The following is a 23,043-nucleotide window of genomic DNA, read 5'->3' as shown; positions in this document are numbered from 1 at the left end:
GTCAACTGGACAGTGTTTGACTCCAGAGTGACCCCCGACTCGCGGGGTCACAAGTTAAGCTGTCACTTTCAGCGCTCCTCTCACAGACCTCTGGTCAGTGGACAGAGATCAAAGGTCAGCTTTGTGTCCACACGGTCATTACACGACCTGCGGACAATGTTTCTGGGATATTGAGCATGAACAAAGAGGCAGCAGCTCCACGCTTAACCCCACATCAGCTGTGTTTTACACTGTGAAATGATTATATTAGACATTAACATTATGTACCAATTCCACACTGCATACTTATTGTAAATGTATTGTCTCAGTACATTATATTTTTGCTGTTACTTTGTTATCTACATTCTAACAAAGTCTATACAAAAAGGAAATTACAAAATATCGCTGTTGATGCACATCAATCAAACTGTGAATGAGGTTGTTTATCTAATGATTTAATTGGTACTTTAACTATTTATTTATTGTAGGTGTTCCTGAGCTTGTTTTACCACTATTTTTCTTTGAAGCCACTCCTCTAATTCTTTAGTGCATTGCATTAGATGCTTTTTACCCAAAGTTGTGGGACAATTGTGTACATCAACACTCAAAAATAAGGTGTTTAAGTATGTATAATGGAAGTTTTGGGCAATAAGATATAAACATAATTGCATTTAAAATTGTATTTAAGACCAGATTAAAAACCTGTCCTCCATTCAGTCACTAGTTTAAAGTCTTCCCAAAAATGTAATCTTTCGTAGATTTTCAAGTTTCCAGCTGTAAGAATTACAAACAATTACAGTGACCTCTTTAATTAAACAGAAAGTATTTTTTTACCAAATCATTTATTAAATAAATAGTTCAAATAAATAACATAATGTATATATTAACAAGCACACCAAAATAACTTAAAAAGGAGGTATGAGAAGATAAATAGCACACTCTTTACAGTAGACAATCAATTCATAATCTTTGGCTATATGACATGCATATTTTACATAAGCTCAAACACATTTAAATGAGGAGACATATGCGTAGTAAAGGATATAACTAATCAAAAGCGGATTGTCATTTTTGATGTCATTTCTCAACCCAATCGTAAGAAAACATTGGTCTTCAAGAAATACTGAACACTGTTGTGTACTACTGTATTTGTGAGAAACAGCAAAAGTCTTTCACATAACTGATTCTTCTGAAGTCAAATAACCTTTATCAATGAAAATAAAGGTCAGATTTAGTCTTCTTGAGAAAAAAAACAGCATGTCGTAGAAAAAAGTGCCCTTGGCTATTTTGAGACGATTGCAGTCTGGAGAATTGGCTGAGCCATTATCTATTCAAGTGCTGAATCTATTGCTTGAAATGAGAAATTCCTTAATCCCCTCCATTTTCCTCATCGGCAAAACACCCTGTCATTGCAAAACTAATTTAGTTCCAGGCGGGCATTAACATGAAGACATGAAGGGAATATTGTACATCCAGGTTTTTACACATCCATGCAGAATACAAATTAATTTCACCCGCAAATCATATTTTAACACTGATCAGTGTGGAGGCTGTACCAACATTTCCAGCCATGTTTGGAGCCCACATATATCACACAATATTGGGTCTTCTGCATTGAAACACACACGGGTGACAAATGCAGAGACAAAAAGAGTCTTGAGAAAAGACAAGAACAGTTTGTTAAAACCCTGGGTAAAGGGTCAGAAGGTCCACTCAAGAGTTTCCTTTTTCCCGTGTTTTCTACCAGGCCTCGGAGCTGTCGCAGCTGGATTCAGGTGACGGGACTTCTGTGTCGCTGGTCATGGCCCAGGTGTGAGTAGGGGAGTGCAGCTGCTCCATGTTTCCTCTGAGAAAGGTGAGCAGAGCAGTGGGGGAGTGGCTGGCCGGTTGACCTGTCTGGGTCTCCAGCAGCTGCACCAGGAAGTTGATGTAGCGCATGGCCAGGCGCAGGATCTCGTTCTTGCTCAGCTTCTTCTCTGGAGGATGGGTGGGGATGAGCTTGCGGAGCTCGGCGAAGGCGGTGTTGACGTTGTGCTGGCGCCAACGCTCCCTCGTGTTGGTGAACACCTTCCTGGTCATGGTGCTGAGTTGAGCTGTAACGATTAATCGATGTATTGATTAGTTGATTGATAGAAAATAAATCAGCCTCTATTTTCCTTATTTAGAAATTGTTTTAGTCCATTTTTTTAAAGCTTAAAATTCCAAACAGGCCCAAGTTCCAGCTTCTTTAATGTGAATATTTACGCTGGCCTTTGTCATAAATGATAGTAAACTGAAGTGTTTTAGTTTTCGACTGTTGGTCGAACAAAAGAACATTTAAAGATGTCATCGTTTGGAAATTATAAAGGGCACTTTTCTATCTTTTCTTTTTTTACCAACAAAAGTAAGAATAATGAGCAGAATCAAGATAAATTAAAACAATCCTAGTTCTTAAGTGACTGACAGTAAGGTAATGGTAATGTACGTCAGGAGGAAAACTGGCCCAGGTACTGTAGTTCTTTGCACAAAAATGACACATTATGATTGAACCAATTTACTAAATCCTAAAATAATATTTAACGAAATCTGTGTTGCTTTTTTTGCTCCTTACTGCAAAATGCAACTCTAATTTATTATCTTTTTATTATAGACAGTCATTCCTTCATATTATTATTTGGAAATGCTTTAACCCGACTGCAGTATTAGGAATTTATGAGCAATACATACATTACTGATGGCGTCAAAAGATGGCTTATCACAAAATATACTCGACAGATATCTGTCCACAACTATTCCTGTACACGCCCACAATGTATAGCTGGTGCATGAACAGATAATAACATAGCAAATAGTAAACATTTCAAATGAGAAGAAGTTGTTGTCAATTACTCTCCAATAGGGGGGTTGAAATAAAGCATTACCATATTTTTTTTTCTGAAAAGCTAAGTAAAAAACGGCTGTGAGAGGAAAATAATCCTCCTGAACAGACAATTTGATATTCCATTCAATGCAAAGTCATCATTACACTCTGGCTGATTAATTATTTACTTGACCAAAGTGGAAACAAGTGGCCTGAAGGGGAAAATAAATACTTGAATACACATCAAATGCCTCACCTGTGTGTAGAAATGTGCAGAAATCTCAGTTTCAGAGTGGTCCTCCGCAGGTCATCAGTGTCCAGTGGTCCGCTGTGAATGTCCACTCAGTTGTGTCTTCTCATGCTCGCTGACAGATCCTTGTGAGCAGGAGAGAGGGAAAGAGCTAAAGAGAGAGGGTGTGAGGGAGGGAGGGATGGGGTAAGACTGCCGCATGCTCGCATCCCACATTTTATAGCAGGGTGAACCCTTTTGTGTGACGTATGCTGTCGTGAAGCCGCTGGCATTGTGTGTGAGGTTGGTGTTAACTGAGAAGTGATTGTTAAAACACCCCCCTCCCCTTTCCATCATTTAGAACCAATGGAGTTGGCTTCATGATGATAATGTCCATTAATCACTTTAAATGATTTTTATAGGTGTTTCTGTGCAATATTTGAAGGGATTCTGGGTCTCCCACCCCCTCCAAACAGCCTTTTAAGTGACTATTTGTCCACCTTTTATGATTCATTGCTCATTTAATCCTTGAAGGTTTGCACTAAAGGTGACAAATACATTCCCATTGAAGTGAAACTGAGACGTTCATCTCTCTGATCCTTCGCTCACTGCTGTGGACACTTGTTCCTTTCTATTTCTCTGACATTAGGCATGGACAACCCTCCGTCCGCTCACCGTGGAAAAGACCTTGATATCACTGCCTGCTCTGCTATTGAGTGCTGCCTGATTGGGCCACAAAAGGTAAAAATACCATATCCAGATTGACAGTTGAACAATATGTGTTTTGTTATGACTATGGTAATCTTGTTGAGCCATTCCAAGGGGCCACACATAAATTACAGCCTCCTGACTCACCTCTCTCCTACAACTGCTCACTCCTCTCTCCCCCCTTCTCTGCCTCCCACTTTCAACCTCCGTTAAGATAAAAAAACAAGTCTAGTTTAACCAATTGTCACTGTTCCTTTTACACCCTTCAAGTGTTGTTTCAAAGACGCAGCCTTCCATAAAAGTCTCTGTGTGGAGTAGGAATTTGCATAATCCGATTAGGGGCTGGGATTAGCCCCGAGCCTGGAGAACAGGCCCGATGGGGGCCGTTTTCTGAATCGGCCATTCATGGGCCCTGCTGCACGTCCAAGAGGCTGCACCTGCAGGCCGGGCGCCGCGCTCTCTGGCTCCATCCACCCTCCAATGCAGGCTCAAGGTCTGCAGACACACTCGCTGTTGTCAAGTCTGCTAACTTTTTATCACACCTACGAGGCTAGGTGAAGATTATTCCTGATTGGTTGCAACTTATCTGTTATGCAGGTTCGAGCAACAGCAGAATGACGAGCTATGAAGCCCCATGTGGAATTAAAACGTTGCAAGGGAAGCGTTTTGATATGCACACTGTGAGAGACAAAATGAGATGGCTCATAAAGACAGTCTCTTGAGGTCAGGTCTGTTGAATAACAGAGGTGACTGCTGTATTTAATATTGCGCACAGTGTGTTTATAAGACTAACATGTGCAGACAATTCTCGGATACAGAATCAGTATTTAGAGAAGAGCTAAGACAGTTAGAAAATCATCATTGACAATCTTTATCTGATTCCCTTCTGACCAAGCGTGACTATGTGAACTAGCTTTGCGTATCCCAAATGTAAATCAGGTCTGGTTTTCATGTATCTTTAATAGGCAAAAAAAAAAGGTTTAATTCTCTAAATAATGATCACTCAGAAGTTGCTCTCGTCCCTTGCAAAATGCAGTGAGATTGCTTGCAAATTGACAAATTCCCATAAATTAGCATACAAACTACCAGCAGATTTATTGTAAACACAGTGGATCAACAGACCTTGAATTGATGTTGTTTTTAAGCATTCCAAATAGTCACCGTAATGTTGATTTGAGCTAGACTTTCATTTATTCGGGCAATATTGACTGGTAAATGCTGTGTTTGTCCACGAGGATGATGCACAGTGCCATATTCTTGATCGTGTTGCAATGTTGAGAGCTGCAAATAAAGATCTTATTCCTTAAAGATGAATCTGCCAATTTGTTTCTCTAGATGAATCGATTAATCATCCCAGTTTATCAAAGTCCAAGATTATGTATTTAAATGTCTTGATTTGTAAATCCAAAACCAAAATATATCGAGTTTAATATGATAAAAAGAGAAATGCAAGAAATGTACATATTCCAGAGACTGAATACAGCAATTTCAGCCAATTTTACATGGAAAACTATTTCAAATAGCTTCTATTATTTTTGTCGCAGCTCTACAGTGTGTGTTATTGTGTGAAAAACGTTGTGTTGCGTCTGCTGATATTGATTTCCTTCAGGGATATGTCATTGGTCCTATCTTAAATCAGTTAGGCAAACAAATGTGCACCTAAGACAGAGGAAATCCCGCCTCTGCTGGGGCTGTGTGTTTTATGTGTGTGAGGAAACACACAGGTGACACCGTTAACTGCTGCCTGTGATTACAGATAACAGCTATGTGACCTTTACAGCTGTAGCATCCAAACCTAAAGGATAGCTTTGGTTTAAACAGCCTGTTAATTCCCACAATATCTCCCCTGTCCCTTTCAGCCTCTTCTTTAAGAATAGTCGGGGGCAATTACTGCACCATTACGGCTGCTGTTTACCGAGCCTTCTTACGGGGGCTCCTTTGACCATCCTGCTTTTGTCTCTGTGCCATTAAAAAAACAAACCATTTACTCTGTCTCTTTGTTTGTCCACTGCTTGCAAGAAGGCCGAGGCCAGAGAGAGAGAGAGACGTTTAAAAAACAAGAAAAAGCTGGTGGGTCATTGATGGTGGCTAGCCAGGCCTGGATGTGTCTGTCCAGAGGCAGGGAGGCTCGGAGTCGATGTCCCCCGGGGTTGTCTTTGTCTAGGGATGGTTCCTCAGGGAGCTGGCTTCACTCTGCTGGCTCGTGAAGATAAGCACTCTCTCCACATGCTGAGAGGCGATGATAAGGGGATTGCTTCACTAAATGAAAAAAAGAAAAAGAAATCTCCCCACCATTGGAGCTGCTAAAATGAGACGCTTTATCAGTTTAGCTGGGAAAGACCCTCTCGATCCCACTCCTCCAGCCATAAATCACTGTTTGTTTTTCAACACTAGGCAGGCTCTGTATGGAGGGAAAACAAAAGCTAAATGTGCGCACAGTTGAGTCCGATTTTGTAAAAAGGAATTGGTAGCACATCCCTTATTTATTATTTAGAAGCAGTTTACAAACATATAATGAATTGTACTAATAATCTAAAAGCATTTCAATTGAATAATGTGCAGTATTTTCAACATACACGATGTCACCTTTGAAGACATTTTAAAACAACATTTATATTGACATTCATTATGAGTTTACACACCAGCATCCAGTTATGAATGTTTAACAGTACAGGATATTGATGATAATAACAACACTACATGTGAGTTGTTTTCAAATAAATATGTTTATAATTGGAAATACAAGTATAACATTTTAAAACAAGCCATTATAAATGATGGTAAAAATAATAAAATGTTGGTATTTCATGTTTTTCCTTTACACAGCTGTTTTTTAAAGACAAGAACAGGAATGAAACGGCTGCTTGTAAAAATATAATATATATGCTAAGTATGTAAATCATTTATTATCCAAAAAATACTTAAAGTAGAAACTTTTTGGTAGAACAAACATTAAGTAAAATGTAATTTTAGCTGAACAAACACTTGAATTATGTAATTAATAAATTAAAACTGAGACTGTTTACAAACAGGCCACAGGAACAAGGCATTCAGATCCTTTAAAATAACGTGAGCCTCGTCTGTCCATCACTTCGGCCGGGCACCTTCTCATAGCTTAACCTCCCCCTCTTCAGCGGTGTCATCACTGCAAATCAAACAAAGAAATATATCAAACTGTGAAATAAACATCAGATTTAAATAAAACATCCATTCAAATGCAGTACACATTTCCCACTATTTTCAGGAAGTTTGGCAAAAGGAAAATGCAAGTTATTATTATCCGATTATTCAAAGAAAACAGAACGATATATCACAATAAAACACACATCTCGAGTGTGGTGCGCTTTTTGATTATATCATCCCGTTTTTGCTGTTTTGATGAAGCCTGGCAATACGATGGAAATATGACATTTATGTTTTTCTAATTTATTTATTTGAGGACTCACTTTTTGGCTTCAGTGGACCTGAAACCTGTCTGTTTCCCTCACACCCCCATTTTTTCCTTTTATGACACACCTAAACCATAAGAATGCTCGCTCACCCGTTTCAATTAAACCTGCAGCCTCGCCCCTCCTCTTCCTCTCTTGTCCGATCCAGCATCTGGTGCCGTAGCTAGTGGAAATCATCGTGGTGTCTCTGCTGTCACTGAGAAAATTGTTGCTTCTTTGGCCTTGACCCCACAGCGTGACCTCTGCAGGGGGGTTCAGACCGTAGTTGTCAGGATGCTGGAGATCACTGTAGACTTGCGAGTGCGTGGACATCTGACCGTTGCCTGGCTGCTGCGGGACGGTGCTGAAGCTGAGGGGGGAGTCCAGCTTGAAAGGACTTTTGCGTTGGACTCCGGGAGTATGGATGTTGAGGATCGTTGGAGCCTTTGGAGTCCACTCATAGTTTACTCTTCCAACAACTCTCCCCACGGCTCCAGTTCTGCTTCTCCAGCCGGAAAACTTCACCTCCTCTCTGTCCTTCTCTCTCCACTGACCGCTGCTGGTCCAGCTCCTCTGGGGGCGTTGGAGATCCTCTGGAGTGCTAAAGGAAGCCCTCACGTCAAGTCTAAAGTCTGTGTTGCCCTCCTGGAAGGAGTCTGTGTCCGGTTCACAGAAGCTGCGATCAGCTTCGAACAGGAAGCTGCTGTTGCCGTCACTACAGAATAGTTCTGGCTGGGGTTCAGAGTCGTTGAGCTCGGGGTCAGCAGTGGTGGTCCACAGGCTGTTAGGTAGGCTGGGGTGTTGTGTTGTCTCAGTCAGGACCGCCTGAGACTCTGTGTACAGGGCGGTGGTGTCACTGAACAGCTGAAGCCAGGAAGAGAACAGGGAGTAATTAGAGATTACATGTCGCTAAAAGGTTGACATTTGACTTATTATGAGATGTATTTAAAGTACTTCAGTCCTGCTGCTATCAGTATTTAAGTTAAGGATGACAAAAAAATGCCTTTTAAGAAATCCCACTGGACTTTGAAAGGCTATGATGGATGTTTTCCTCTATTTTCAAAATACCATAAACACGTGTTTCATGCTAAATGTATTAACGTGTCATTACAGTGAATGTTTCATGGCTTTTTTGGCGATCCAGACAACCAAACAGCGCATTGTAAGACATGACTGGTCTGATAATAGACTGACAGTATTAGCTGGAAAACTAGAAGGCTTATCATTAAGCAATGTATATGTCCTATAAACCTCTGGTGTGCTTTCAGGGGGAAAAAAGCCATAAAGTATACAGGTGATTTATATTTCTGATCACCTTGAGGACTTTTTGTGGAACTTCAGGGAGGAGCTCCTTCAGCTGGGAAAGAGAGGCCCTCAGGAGCCACTGGACTGACGGGGCTTTCCTCAGCATCAGCTGACTCACCAGAGGGTTAATACAGGGGAACTGCAATAGGCACGTTTCCTCCTATAGGGAGAGGAAAGCACAGCAGCACACAGACTCATGTTGGAAATACTTTTAAGGGGACAGGGGGGTAAACATGAAACCGTTAAGTTGTAAGAGATCTGTTTGAATATAAAAATGTTTCATTCAGCACAAAGGCCTACAGGTCTCAGATCTGTTTCTTACTGGGGTCAAGAGCTAAGCGGCGTGAACACATCCTTAAAAAGAAAAGTGAACCTCAACTCAACCAACTCACTGTCAGGGAGCGTTTAACTGGAACAATATGTCCAGAAACTTTATGTAACTGTACTTTAACATTCCTCGGTGAGAGAGACAGCACGCTGTGGGTCTGAGAGAGCAAATCACTAGCATGTGTTTTGGGAATGCGCTGGGATTTAGGAATACTGGCAGACAATCCGAGATAGCATAAGACAAACTTAAGACCCTGGGTAGGCTACCACGACAGCAGCTTGGCTTTTCTACGCGTAAATGTTTAGAATAATGATGGTCGCCAGTAAAAAAAAGCCAGCATTTCCAGACCGGTTTCATGTGATGCATGACTCGCTTGTAGTGGAGAATTTAACATTTGCTTTGAGACAGTAATTGATAAATGTTAGAATGGATGAGTTGAGTTTATATAAACCCATACAGAACACACACCCCTGGTTTGCTCATATTTAAAAGACTATTTTTTCCTTACTTGATTGATTTGTTTTGTTAGCTTTCAAACACAAAAGTGTAAAATGGAAGATTATTTTTAGATGTTGACACAACTAAATCAAAAGACAAACTATGCATGCATTTGGTTGAATTAGTTACTGAAACAAAGGGAAACCTTCTCAACCAATCTATGTAACTTCCTGTGGATGGATCACCTCTGACGGGATCACAGTCAGCCAGTCTCTGTCCAGGAAGTGGAGAGGATCCCTCTCACTGGCCATCAGGCTGTGGAAGCAGATCCGGCTGATCCATTTGGATATTTCCATTACGTCAGACAACATCAGCACCTGAAAAACACAGCCAAAGACTGAGGGCTTTATATTGTGTTTAACTCACCACCACTTATTCAAATTCAAAACTAATTAAATAACCTGTAGAGTTAGTGATCCATAATACAGTTTAACCAATACACCAATAAAATGGTGTCAAGGAAACACTTGGCTTCACTTTGCAAGGTTTAGATCAGCCTCATCACACTTGATTATCAGCTTATCATCATTCAGACTTTTAAGAGACATAATTCATGTGTCCTTTGTGCAAATTGGGACTTAAATCTCTGAGAATTAAGTTGTTGTTTTTTACAGATTTATAACGTCATTATCTCAGAAAATATCAACGTTTTTCTTCCTGGTAAATTAAGATTGTAATCATTTGCTTATTTTTGAAAACAAACCCCTTCCTTTTTTTGAACTTATAAAAAGTCAGGTGTTTAAATGTTTTTCAAGCACAATAATGACTCAATTAAATAACTCAATGATACGGTGACTTTTATTAGGACTATTTTTTGACTGAGATTCTTTGACAGCATGGAAAACAGTCAAAGGGAAGAAACTACAGGATATTTGTGTTCTACCTTGACGTCTAGATCCTCAGACTTCATGCCGAACAGGACCAGAGAGGAATAAATCAACACCAAGTTGCTGAAGGCTTCTCTAGAAAATCTGCCATGACACATTCAGAAAGACAGGCAGCAGTGATGGTGAGCCGCTGTGTACAAGATGTGTGTGTGTGTGTGTGTGTGTGTGTTTGTGTTTAGACTCTCACCCTCCTCCCTGGCTTTCTCTGCAGTGCAGGATGAGCCAACAGCAGTTGTACTGCAGAGAGAGAGCAGTCAGCCTCATCACTATGCTCTCACTCGCCCGCTCCTGACACAGCTCATCCTCCTCCTTCACAAACACACACACACACACACACACACACACACACACACACACACACACACACAGACACAGATTTATTTTTCACAGTCACATGCAATACCCACAAACCTCAGTAGAGGGAAGTAAAAACATTTTCAGAGATGTAGCATTAAAAAGGTGTGTGTGTGTGTGTGTGTGTGTGTGTGTGTGTGTGTTGGAGGATGCAGCAGGAATCTCTGTCCCTGGTACCTGAATGACGATAGCGGTGCTTTCATCCACCGTGATCACAGAGTAGTGTTGGGTCCTTCCGAGGAACTGCAGGGATGGACAGTGGCTCCTCTCCAGTACGGTTATATTACATCTGTACAGTCACACACACACACACACACACACACACACACACACACACACACACACACACACACACACACACACACACACACACACACACACACACACACACACACACACACACACACACACACGGGGTTGTAATGATAGCTTATCATCGTTGGCATGTGTGGCCTGACTATACATTTTCTTTAAATATTCTACCTATAGGCGAGATAGGACTTCCATAGAGAGAAGAACACTAGTATAACCAGTAAATCTGAAACAGATCATTGATTATGATAGACTTTTAGTCAGCAACCATTTGGGCTTTTTTTTTGGCTTGGTAATTTTTTTATTCTCAATTTTCAGATTTGTTGCTTTTCTGTCGTATGTCATCAAAAGTGGAGCAAATTCCATAGGTGGACAAAATCTAATATTTGAAGACACCACTCACTACGTTCTGATAATAAAAACAATTGATGACGCAGGTCGGTGGTTGCCATTGAGTCCTGATGTTTTGACTCTAAATATGGGGATGAAATGGAGATGCAGCTGGATATTTTTTAGACATTTACCCTGACTCTAGTGTCTGTAGCAGCAGAGGACAGTTGAGAAGCCCCTCTGTGACAAACAGCACATTGGGCACATTATCCTCCAGGCACCACCAGTCTTTTCTGTTGTCTTCTGGGAAAAAAACAACAAACATATAACACCTCCCTTTACAACAGTGTGAATATTACACTGTGTGTGTGTGCGTGCGTCGGTGTGTGTCAGCTGACCAGTGTCGGAGATGATGGTGTTGAAGCTGAGGTGACTGATGCCCCTCTCTCTGCAGACGGTTGCCCATGGTGACTGTCCCGGATGGTCGTACTCCACCACCAGAGAGAAGCAGCTCCAGGGGAAGTCCGGCCCGACGTGCTGCTCATGCACCACCACACACACACTGTGATGCATTCTGGTACCACAGGATGACAGTGGGAGGAAACAACAGTGAGTTAATCACCGCACAGCAGCCTGGAGTCATTTCTTTAACACTGCAAAACATTGACCACTTACTCCATTACACCAAAACCCTCTAGCTACCTGTACAGTATTTAGTGATGCAAGGAGCTGGTTCTTAAAATATAATGTTCATAAAACTCATTTATTTCATAATTCCTGAGATGAAAAAAACCCACAACACGTTTCAGATGTGATTGATGGGGAATCCGTTGAAGTATATTTGTATAAATAATTATATTTAAACAATGAAAAACGTTTCACCTGCTGACCACACTGGCTCCATTGAGTTTCTTCTTGTCCCCTTCAGGACAAACTGCAGTTACAGCAGCACCTGGGATGACAAAAGCAAACATGATTAAATGTAAGACACAAACATGATTATTGGACGGTATTATTTTGACTAAAAATGCAGCACGCTCCTGAGTATTACTGTGTTTTGGCTTTTGATTGGCGAGTTTGTATCCCACTAGTGTTTGTATTTAACCACAACACCTATTACCACATTGCAACTGATTTTATTAGCGTGGCTGTAGCCGATATGTGAAATGGATGAAGGGTTGCTCACCGGTCACGTTGCTCAAACTGCTGATGATTAGAGATGTGATGTGGTCAGAGTCGACTGATAGCATGATGAGAATCTACGGAAGGACAAACAGGATCATAAGTGTTTCACAACTCCACATTAAGACATGTTGGCTGCTGGTTAAACAGTTAGTACTTTCTCCACTGTGTTCTGTCCTTGTCTGCCCTGCAGCTGTGCGGCCAGCAGCTGCTGCAGCTTCAGCAGTTTGAGGTCAGACTCCTGGTTCTTGTGACTGAGGAAGAGGACGATCTGCAGCCTCTTCACCAGCTGCTGCAGACTCTGATCCGCACACGCCTCCGCTGCCTTGGTCAGGTAATCTTTATTGGATGAAGAGCCGTCATACGTCACCACATCTTAATACCGTTGTTTGAACACACTGATGGATCACATACATGAAAAAGATCTTGAAAACAGTTTGGGGTTATTTACATAGCGCTGTTTTTTTACCCATGATTTTCCTATTTGTTTGAGTCTCAGTTGGAAAAAGTATTTTTGAGCCCCAATGTTCAGCAGCGTTTAAACCAAACCTAAATATGACTTTGATATCAGCACTGTCAAACAAATCTAATAAAACCTCATCCACACTGTCCTGTGGATACACATTTTGCCAAGTTTTAAATGAAATAAACAATAAAAAAGGAAGTGTGTTCAGTATTAAGTAGTGAATATTCAAAACTTAACAAGAATATATAACTCCGCTAGGACCAAGTTTTAAAGTGAGTTAAACCGACCCAATGCAGTCTTCAGGTCACACTTCAGCAGCAGCTCCTTGAATGTCACCAGCACGTGAATCACAGCCGCCTGGTTGAACAGTACTTCCTGATCTGTATGCAACACAAGGCCAGCAGAGGGGTTTTACACCTTTTCTTACAAAGACTAATTGAATGTATATTAGTACTAGAGGTCTGTACAATAGTGTTTCTGGATTATGAAATAACATTTTGTACCTCTGACCGTCTCCGTGCTCTGTGCATGTTTCCTGCAGAGCGCCTTCTCCTGCTGTTTGAGGATGAAGTGCGTTTGGTCCGGGGCCAGGCAGCTGAAGTCTCCCGGCCCCAGGATGTTGAGCCCCAGCTGCCTGGCAGAGATCAAACAAGGCTCAGCGAAGGCCAGCAGCTCACAGTGGGCCTGCTGCTGACTGGCTGTGTGGGAGCAAGGGGGCGGAGTTTAAAAAACAAACTTGAAACATCTTATCCACGCTGCTCCTAAGAGACATGTCTTGGTGTATATTTCGGTGTCATACCGGTGGCTTGGACCGGTATTACTCTGTATTCCTGTCGGCCTTCAAATCCTGCGGACTGAGGGATGTTTTGACCCGTCGCCTGAACCGCTGCTTTCTGCTCTCTGGTAGCATTTCCTGACACAGCACCATTCAAATACGTCAGCCTCTTATCTGATGTTTGCCTCTGCAGAGGAGGAGGAGGAGGAGGAGGAGGAGGCTGATGGAGCTCAGATGGAGCTTTTTGTTGCCCCACCATTACTGCTGATAAAGAGGATGGGATGAGATTTCAGTGAGTGATGTGAACAAGTCTTTAGACCATGAGCACAGAAATATCAAAGTGAAGTATTTTAGATTTGAACACCTTACATTTAATTAATAATTTAATTAAGTCCTACTGATTATTTTCTCAATTTATCTATTAACTGAAGTTTAAAAATGACTTTTAAATGTCCGTCCAACAATATAAGACCCAAAGATATTCAGTTATACTACACAATGAAAATAAAACCTCCAGAAAAGCTAGAATCAGTGAATTATGCCAAAAAAATCGCTGATTCATTAACTACAATGGTTGCATTTTTAAATTCTAGTGATCGATTATTTGATTTATTGTTCGATCATAAATAATAGATTACTGTTACTACATTATATAAGGATAGGAAACAGTGGCCGCATTCTTGAGATGACCACTAGATGGAGACAGTTTTTAAACTAAAATAAATCCTTCATAAAGTCATTTAATAATAATAATAATAATAATAATAATAATAATAATAATAATAATATATTTTTTAAATTCAATCAATTTTATCTACAAATAGCAAACAATGATGAAAGTGAACCTGAAGGCTGAAGATCCATGTGCATTTAAATGTATTTAAATTAAACGACAGACAAAATGCACAAGTTTCTGTGGCATATACACAAAATTACGAAGAGAGAAACTATATTTTAAAAGTACAGCTGCAAGAACAAAAAGGAGGTAAATGAAAATCCTCTTGAGGCTTTTTGAGAGGAGAAGCTTATAAACATATTATCTTTTTATTCATTTCAACCATACAAGCATCACGGTGTACCTGGAGATGAGCTCTGACGTGTGGCAGTATCCTGAGCTCTCTGCTGAGACCTCAGGATCATGAAGTGGACAGAGAGTCCATCTCCTTGTCTGCGGGACGTCCTGCAACAAGCAGAGCTCCGGGATCGTCTCTAGGGGACACAGCACTCTGCTCCCTCTTACTGTGTTCTCTCCTGTCCGTGTCACGAGTGGAAAACATGGCCGCAACTTCTGAAAACCTCTTTTCTGAAACGTTATCTTTAGTGTTGGTGTCAGCAGCAGGGTCTGAAAATATTACCGCTGCAGGTTTTACGTCCTTATCGTTTGTGTTGTGCATCAGGAAGGCGTTCTGAGACGTGTCAGCAACAGTTTCTCTATGGAGATGAGAGTCCTCCAGAGGAGCTTCAGCATGAAAAGCAACACGTTCACATTTCTTTGGCTGACGGAGCTGAGTCTTGTTTGTTGGATAAATCGTTTCGGATCCAACTGTGAATGAAACCAGAGGAGGGGAGGTGATGTCAGAAATCTGCTGCATCTGTGTTTCTACAAAACAGTAAGGAAATAGTGAAAATGTTCGTGACCAACCCTATATTTTTTATAAATGAACTCAGTTTACTCTCCTAGAAAAGTACTACTACTCACTCTCCAAATGTTCAGGTGACAGTTTTATGAAGGCCTCCATCTTTTCCTCTGTGGTGGGGGGAGACTCTGAGGTCAGGCTCTCTGTGAACTCGCGGCTGCTGCACAGATACACCTGGGGGGGTCCCGTCTCCCTCTGAGACTGCAGTTTGTCTTCAACGCCAACAAAGCTTTGATTTTCTGACTTTCTGACTCTCCAGGCTTCAGACAGCGGCTGAAACTCCACGACTGGTTCATATATTTGAGGCTCTGTAAGAAAAATCAGCAGATTGAATTTTTAAAAACCTACTTTGTGGATATAAGTGTAGTGCGAGTATATGTCTACATATTGTGATTGAACCAAAACTTTTCCTTTCACAGCAACATGCTAAAACAAGGTGATGCTGTAGTTAATGATTTCTCAAAGAGACAACCCCTTTGGGGGACTCATAAAAGTAAATCAGTAAAAATCAGGTCAGCAGTAGTGACATCCTTCATATAAGTCCAGTTGGAATAAAAAAAGAGATACTTGCATCCTTTGACCTCTTTGGCAAATTGCCACATCTTTAATATTCCTGCCACTAGTCTGTAACGCAGTCCCTCCACACTCACAGAGGACATTATAAAAAATAATTCAATGGCAAGTAGTGATGAGCGGATTAAGCCTTATGAAGCTTTGGGGCTTTCTTTTTGAGAAGAAAATTAAACGTTTTAAGCTTCAGCATTTTTTAAGGCGAGGAAACTCAAACACATTTTGTTGTTTGATAAATTTAAAGCAGCTGATCAATTCTGAGGCCAAAGCACGACAAAATGTTGCTGATTCAGAGTTCATTCTTATCCGGAGGCCTGGGTGTTTTTGTTAAGTCTTTGATATTCTTGTTTAGAAACGCTGCAGTATCAAACACACACTGTGCAACGATGCAGTGCAAGTACAAAATGAAAACAGCATTGCCTAAAAAAAATACACTTTTTTTTTTTATACCTAAAACTATATTATTTTAACGTGATCCCATTTAACTACAATATAATTACTTGGAAGTAATGTAATGTAATAACCTTGCTGACTTTGCTGTTACTAATCCGTCCACTAAGACATTTTTACCTTGTTTGTCTGTTCTTTCAGTTTCTATTTTTTTATTGTTTGTATTTCTTTCTTTTTTTACTTGATGATCTGTATGTTTTTCACGTGAAATGTTTGATATTTATGACATTTCATTTTAGTTTAATGTAGGTATTTCAAAATAATTTTCAAACAAATATGGCTTTTATGACCTTATTTCTTGTCTACATCGCTTTATTTCCTGTTATTACCAACTCATGCGTAAGTTAAAAAACGCTGAGCACCTCTGTAGCTACAAACCCTTCACCTGCCAACAGAAAGCCCACCACAGAGGTTGGATGCTTCTCCGCTGCCCAAAGAGCCGCCTCCATCTCGCTCTGAGCCCTCGCTGACACCAAAGACCTACAGGACAATCATAGATGTTACAAGAGCCTTTGCACATGATTAACACAGTGATTATATCCGCTATAATCACTCCCAACAAGTTCAAAGATAATGTTTGAACCCCTGCATGTGCTAAAGGAGAATGGTATATTTAAACTAAGGCTGAGAGTTTTCCCACATGGTACGGTCACTCACAGTCTGCTGAGCGCCGACAGCTCTTCCTGCTGCAGGTCACATGTTGACGGACAGATTTGGATTTGACTCATCTTGGGAGATGGCGTCAAAGTCACCTCCAGCTCCATTTCAGATGGCAGCAACGCTCGCCCTTAGAGAAATATGAAGTTTAACCACAGGTGTAGGGAAACACAAGCGAGTTGTCGCTGTCTTTCACAAAACAATGCTTCATTAGCTAGTCACTTTGGTGTAGGCAGTGGTGAAAAGTTAACAATTACTGAAATAGTGTTGGAAATACCCCTACTTTACTTTAGTATTTCTATGTTATGCTACTTTATTCTTCTTCTCCTTTACATTTCAGGGTCTAATTTTTTTTACTCTAAACTACCTTCATTAAACAGCTAAAGTTATTTTTAAGATTTTAGTTTTAACTACAAAATAAATTGACATTTTGGACCAGTTTATAAAATATGATGCATTATTATAAGCAGATAAAAGTAGCTCCAACCAACACATACATGATTGAAGTACTCTTTAAATACTTATACATTATTGATATTGATCCAAAAATATATAATTGACAGGACTTTTTGCATCATTACTACTTTTGCCTTTAATACTTAAAAGCACTTTTTGCTGCTAAAACTTAAACAAATATAGTGTATATCGCTACTTTGACTTGAATCACCACAACTGCAGTAAAGACTTCTGTGCATAATGATCATCTAACCAGTTTCTCTTTGTGTTTCTCTCTGTAACTTTTACCTGCCAACTCCATCAGGCCTCCATCCATGTTGCACTTGTTGCTGGACTCTTCTGGTTCTTCATACTGGGAAATGTCCACCGATACTGATGGAACTGAAGCGATGGCAGGAAGGAGAAATGTTAGCATTTGTGTTGATCTTTTTTTACTTTTATAATGTTAGTTACCTTTATGAAGCATATCCAGAACAGGAGGTTGCTCATGCAGCTGTTCAGGAGAAACGTCCATTTGACCACAAATGCTAGAAAAGGCGGTGCACTTCTCCCAGCTCAAATACAGTGTGTCCACAACAACCGGCAGCAGCAGAGACTACACGGAAATAAAATACAATGTTGTCATTTCCCACTTAACAAGAAAAAAATGTGGCTTCTCTTTTCTTTTAGTTACCTCTTCTTGTATTAGCGACTCTTTACCAAACTCCTCTTGAATGTCTGCACATGTCTGAAAGTCACTGGTGTTTGCATCAGGAGGTTTTCCATAAGACGCACAGTGCCTGAAGAGCAGAGGTGGTAAGTCACTAAGCAAATTGTACTCAAGTACAAATTGATGTAATTTTTCTGTTACTTTATGCTTCTACTCCACTAAATCCAGAGGGAACAAATATTGCTTTTACTCCACTGAATCTATTCATAAATCTCGACAGCTCACAAACCTGAATACGCAGTCCTCCGAGAGTAATTTCCCTGTAGAACAGAGCAGAGGGTCGGCCACAGGGAGCGTCCACAGCCTGGACATCTTGACTTTCAGCGTGGGTAAATGTCTCTTAAAGTGCAGCAGGTAATCAACAACGATGAGCTCTTCTGGCAGGAGAAGATCTTTGACAGATACACATTTTTCTTGGTGAGAAAGAAGACTTATCTCACAGATATTATTTAACCGCTGACAGGAACCTTGAGTTACCTTTGTTCTCATTTCCAGGTTTCATATGGTCAGTTGTCAACTTGAAAAATGATTCCTGAAGTGGATTTTCAGTGTGCAACTCTTTTAAAAGGCAGACTAACTCATCCTGGTTTAGCTCGTTAACTGAGTCAGGATTAGAGCTTGGTATCATCTCAAAATCCCCTTTCAGTTCACTCAGAGTCACATTGAATCTGGAATATAAATATCAAAATTATGTCAAGGAAAACAACATCATTAAGGTGAAAAAAGAGAGACAGTTTTGAACCTTTCAGGACAATTGACTGGACGCTTTCTTTCTCCAAGGTCCTCAAGCACAGAACCACTGACAAACAGTTTGCATGTGGAGATCAGCTTTCCTATGAGAGGGGGAAAATATGTTTATTTTGGTCTCAAAGCTAGCTATTTCTGTACCTTATACACATTTTTAATTTTGTTTCATTCATAGTGTGTTCGGACAGGTCAGAAATTCAGTTAAAAAAGGGAAAACCATTGAAAGTTCTACAGTAGGTATTTTTTAAATTAAATGTATTATCAATATTATTGTTCGTCATTTATGCAATGGGATTTTGTGTGTGCATATATTATTACTCGATATTTTGAAGTATGCACGTCAATTTATTTTTCTTTTATATAATATTGAAATCTCTAGAAACATGTTTATTACATTGTTTGAAATAAATGTCATAAACCAGTGTTTATATGACCTTTGTTAGCTGTGTATACCTCTGATCCACGGGGTCCTGTAGGAGGCCTCGGGCAGCTCTCCTCTGTCCGGGTACAGCTCACCGCTCCCAGGGAGGTATGGCGGCGGAAGGGCCAGCAGGTTCATCATAACCTTCAGACTGGTGGTGCTCTGAGGAGGAGATAACTTTAACGTGTAATGATAACATTCTGAGGTAGAAAACAAATAAGTGTAAATACAAAGCTGTGACAAAAACTCACCTCAAACACATAGTCGAGGGCTTTAAATCTGTTAGCAGAGAATGTTTGAGTCGGAAAAACCCTGTCGTTGTCATTCCTGTAAAAAAATATAAAAACAGCTCATTTTCAGGAAAACAATCCTTATAATTAATAACAATAATCATATATGTTTTAACGAAAACCTTAATTAGAAAACTGGTTATTTTTAAACTATTAGGAAACTTCCTAAATGAGTTGTCTTTCACAAAAGCTAACAATCTATTTACTTTAGCTTTGGTTAGCTAAAGTTAGCTTAGTGATCTCTTATTGGTGAGCTAGCACAGTTTCACGTTATTTAGCTAACATATTATCTATGTCCTAATAACTAATAAAGTAGTCTGATGAAACTAAAACTTAATTATCCCGACTAAAATAACAAGAGTTAAGAGACTGCTATTATAAAACTTACATAATGACTTAGCTTATTTTGGTGTTTTTTGACATGCGAGGTGTTAATCAGCCAAAGATCGTTTATTGAAGATGATTCACTCATCATCTTCACGGCTGGTCTGTAAATACCACGCATGCGCTTTAGAGCTTTTAGTTTTTCAGCTTCTTGGACTATAATGAATAAATAAATGAATAAAACCATATTTACAAAGTAGTGGAAAGCACGAGTAGCCTTTAACATACTCAGTACAATAAGAAAGGGGGGGTTTAAACGATTTGAAACTGGAGACATCATCTTGTAGTTACTTTGATCTTTTACAACATGAAAGATAGTACTTATGCCCCTTATGAAGTATAGTATGATGACTTTTGTATTGGGCCAAAAACAGGCTTCTCAGCCATGACAAAAACAGTAAAGACCCACAATGGATGCTGTTAAATGAAGGTGTATTTATTTACTTTTTGCCACATTTGATCAGTATGTCCATCAGTAACAACAAAGGTCAGAATGTGCAGAGGCTGCATGGATGAGTCCAGGAGAAAGAGAGAGCAGGTTTACTCTGCAGTGGAGCTTTGACTGAGTATCCGGACCAGGTGCTCTGAATTTGGCTGCGCCTGTGAGACCATCAAGGACCAATGGAAAATATCCACAGACAAAAGCATACTTTTAATCAGAGGGTAGGCAGGGGCTGTCACAATGGCCTTTTTTGTTGAATACTATACTATTAGTTTTTATGATATGCTATTATGAATTATTTAATGACAGCCTACACCATGACTATTTGACATATTACATTTTTGTGTTTTTTATAGCATAATATACTTTGAATTTTTAATGGCCTACATTGTTATCAATACGTTTTCATGACATATTATGTATACCATTATTTTTAATTTGTGTGTGTGTGTGTGTGTGTGTGTGTGTGTGTGTGTGTGTGTGTGTGTGTGTGTGTGTGTGTGTGTGTGTGTGTGTGTGTGTATATGTTTTCCATCATATAAACATGATATACTCAAACCCCTTCATTTTCTATGGTGGTCAATTCTGACCGAAAACATCATGGGTGTCTCACTGTTGAATAAATCACTCAAAATTCACTGCAAGTGCTGATCATCAATTGTATATGTTCAGAGGCCTAGTGTGGAGGAATACATAAGGTCTTGAGACAATTGGATGAAAAACACAATATTTATGATAACAAACAAAGTCACTTGGTCAGATTTGACCCGAAACGCAGCTCCATACAGTAGCAACATGCTTCAACGTAACGTGACTGATTAGACATTTAAGTATTGATATTTGATTTATATTTCCATTTATCTATTGAGTATCTCATTTCCTGCTTGTTTAAAAACACTACTTTATTGAACAAACCCAGTTTAAGCACCGTTTTTTCCCACCTAAAAAGACCCCTGACAGCAGTGTAGAATTCTTTATATAGCAGTCACAGTTAATTTAAACCGTATTAGTTTAAAATTATAGCTGTTATGTCTGGATAGCCACCACAAAGACAGATGTGTTTGTATAAAAGGCAATGTCACAATTTTCCCTACGTAGATAACAAGATAACTCTACAAGTAAATGATTGAGGATTTCTGAAGGGGCATATTCTGCTTTTCTGCACAGGGGGGCGCTGCTCACCAGACTATCATTAGTCAGTGTAATGTTGATTCAGAGGATCAACATATGCAGAGCAATTTGCTCATGTCAACTAAAACTTCAACATGGGGTCAAATGATAAAATCACCAAGTAACACTGTAGCGCTTATGATCTCACAGGACAGTTTAAAGGCTCTTGACAAACTCAGCAATATTTATATACAAGTTTGTCATTAAGGTGGCAGGAATAATAACATTCAATGTTGATTTCCAACCTACAGTGTAAAACTTTCGCTGTACCATCTGACTCCGGGAATGTGCATCTGTTTTTTTTTTAACTGCATCATATTTACAGTTTTTACATTGCATAGATTTATTTTGTTGGCCAAGGACTCAAGTCCTAAGTGTAGCTTAAAAGTGTTTAACTTTTGGTTTTCAAATGTGGGCTCATTGTTCTTGTATAAGTGAGCCAGAACGACAGCAGTACCTTTTACTTGCAGAACTGTGCACACAATGAGAGGCAACACACGTCGCTTGGCCCCACTGGGATGCAGGGGTAAGGAGCCCTCAGTACACACACACACACACACACACACACACACACACACACACACACACACACACACACACACACACACACACACACACACACACACACACACACACACACACACACACACACACACACACACACACACAGCATGTCACCTGAAACTACTGTTTGTAGGATTTTTAGATTCTTCAGTGCATAATCACATTTCTCTGTTTCCCCGTAATATTATGTTCCTCCAGTATCAGCCAAAGTTTCTGTTTAAGCTTAATGCCTTTAAAAATGAAAGGGACACTTTTTTCTTTGTACAGCTGCTTTGGTTTATTTGTTTAACATAAAACTATAGCACAATACAATACTCCCTTTCAAGAAGATGCTGTTGCTAGATCAAGACATTTTCTGAAAGCTTCACATGTATTAAAGGAAATAGCTCGATATTTTTTAGATATACTCTCATTTGCTTTTATCTTGAGAGTTAAAGCCTCATGTCTGTGCTATAGCAACATCCAGCAGCTGGTTAGATTAGCTTAGCATAAATATTTCTTTAAACTTTGGTTTAGAGATAAATTGTATGGTCGACAAAGCCAAGCTAGCTGGTTAACCTTGTTTTCAGTCTTTATGCTAAGCTAAGTTAAGGTAAGCCAAGAAGAAGAAAGATCACATACACACACACACATATATATATATATATATATATGTGTGTGTATGTGATCTTTCTTCTTCTTGGCTTACCTTAACTTAGCTTAGCATAAAGACTGAAAACAAGGTTATATATATATATATATATATATATATATATATATATATACACAGTGGGGCAAAAAAGTATTTAGTCAGCCACCAATTGTGCAAGTTCTCCCATTTAAAAAGATGAGAGATACCTGTAATTTTCATCATAGGTACACTTCAACTATGAGAGACAGAATGGGGGAAACAATCCAGGAAATCACATTGTAGGATTTTTAAAGAA

The 23,043-nt window shown here is 39.8% G+C and overlaps 2 protein-coding genes across 2 annotated transcripts; both read right to left on the bottom strand.

Moving 5' to 3' along the window:
* Positions 1-859: 859 nt before the first annotated feature.
* tal2 (T-cell acute lymphocytic leukemia 2) lies at positions 860-3,248 on the bottom strand. Its single transcript, XM_063896976.1, has 2 exons — positions 3,075-3,248; positions 860-2,072 (listed from the first exon to the last, which is right to left on the bottom strand). Exon 2 carries the CDS (start codon positions 2,056-2,058, stop codon positions 1,720-1,722), a length of 339 nt encoding a protein of 112 aa, XP_063753046.1. The 5' UTR covers positions 2,059-2,072; positions 3,075-3,248; the 3' UTR covers positions 860-1,719.
* A 3,095-nt stretch (positions 3,249-6,343) lies between these two features.
* On the bottom strand, positions 6,344-20,553 carry LOC134873304 (protein shortage in chiasmata 1 ortholog). The gene is given in 28 exon segments (XM_063896799.1): positions 6,344-6,900; positions 7,297-8,047; positions 8,499-8,648; positions 9,500-9,631; positions 10,198-10,285; positions 10,389-10,510; positions 10,733-10,844; positions 11,392-11,500; positions 11,596-11,771; positions 12,080-12,149; positions 12,384-12,456; positions 12,537-12,718; positions 13,133-13,225; positions 13,349-13,543; positions 13,645-13,884; positions 14,700-14,765; positions 14,768-15,163; positions 15,320-15,565; positions 16,663-16,757; positions 16,935-17,064; positions 17,679-17,985; positions 18,064-18,169; positions 18,329-18,491; positions 18,577-18,767; positions 18,842-18,932; positions 19,300-19,429; positions 19,519-19,594; positions 20,486-20,553. Coding segments are annotated over 28 exon segments (4,644 nt in total). The 3' UTR covers positions 6,344-6,814.
* Between the last annotated feature and the right edge of the window lie 2,490 nt (positions 20,554-23,043).

The sequence above is a fragment of the Eleginops maclovinus genome, chromosome 12, assembly GCF_036324505.1.
Source record: "Eleginops maclovinus isolate JMC-PN-2008 ecotype Puerto Natales chromosome 12, JC_Emac_rtc_rv5, whole genome shotgun sequence".
NCBI lineage: Eukaryota > Metazoa > Chordata > Actinopteri > Perciformes > Eleginopidae > Eleginops > Eleginops maclovinus.
Note: the sequence above shows the minus strand (reverse complement) of the source record. Positions and strands in the feature narration are given on the sequence as shown.

Coding starts and splice junctions, on each gene's coding strand:
- tal2 (XM_063896976.1), bottom strand. CDS start 2,058: ATGACCAGGAAGGTGTTCACCAACACGAGGGAGCGTTGGCGCCAGCAC.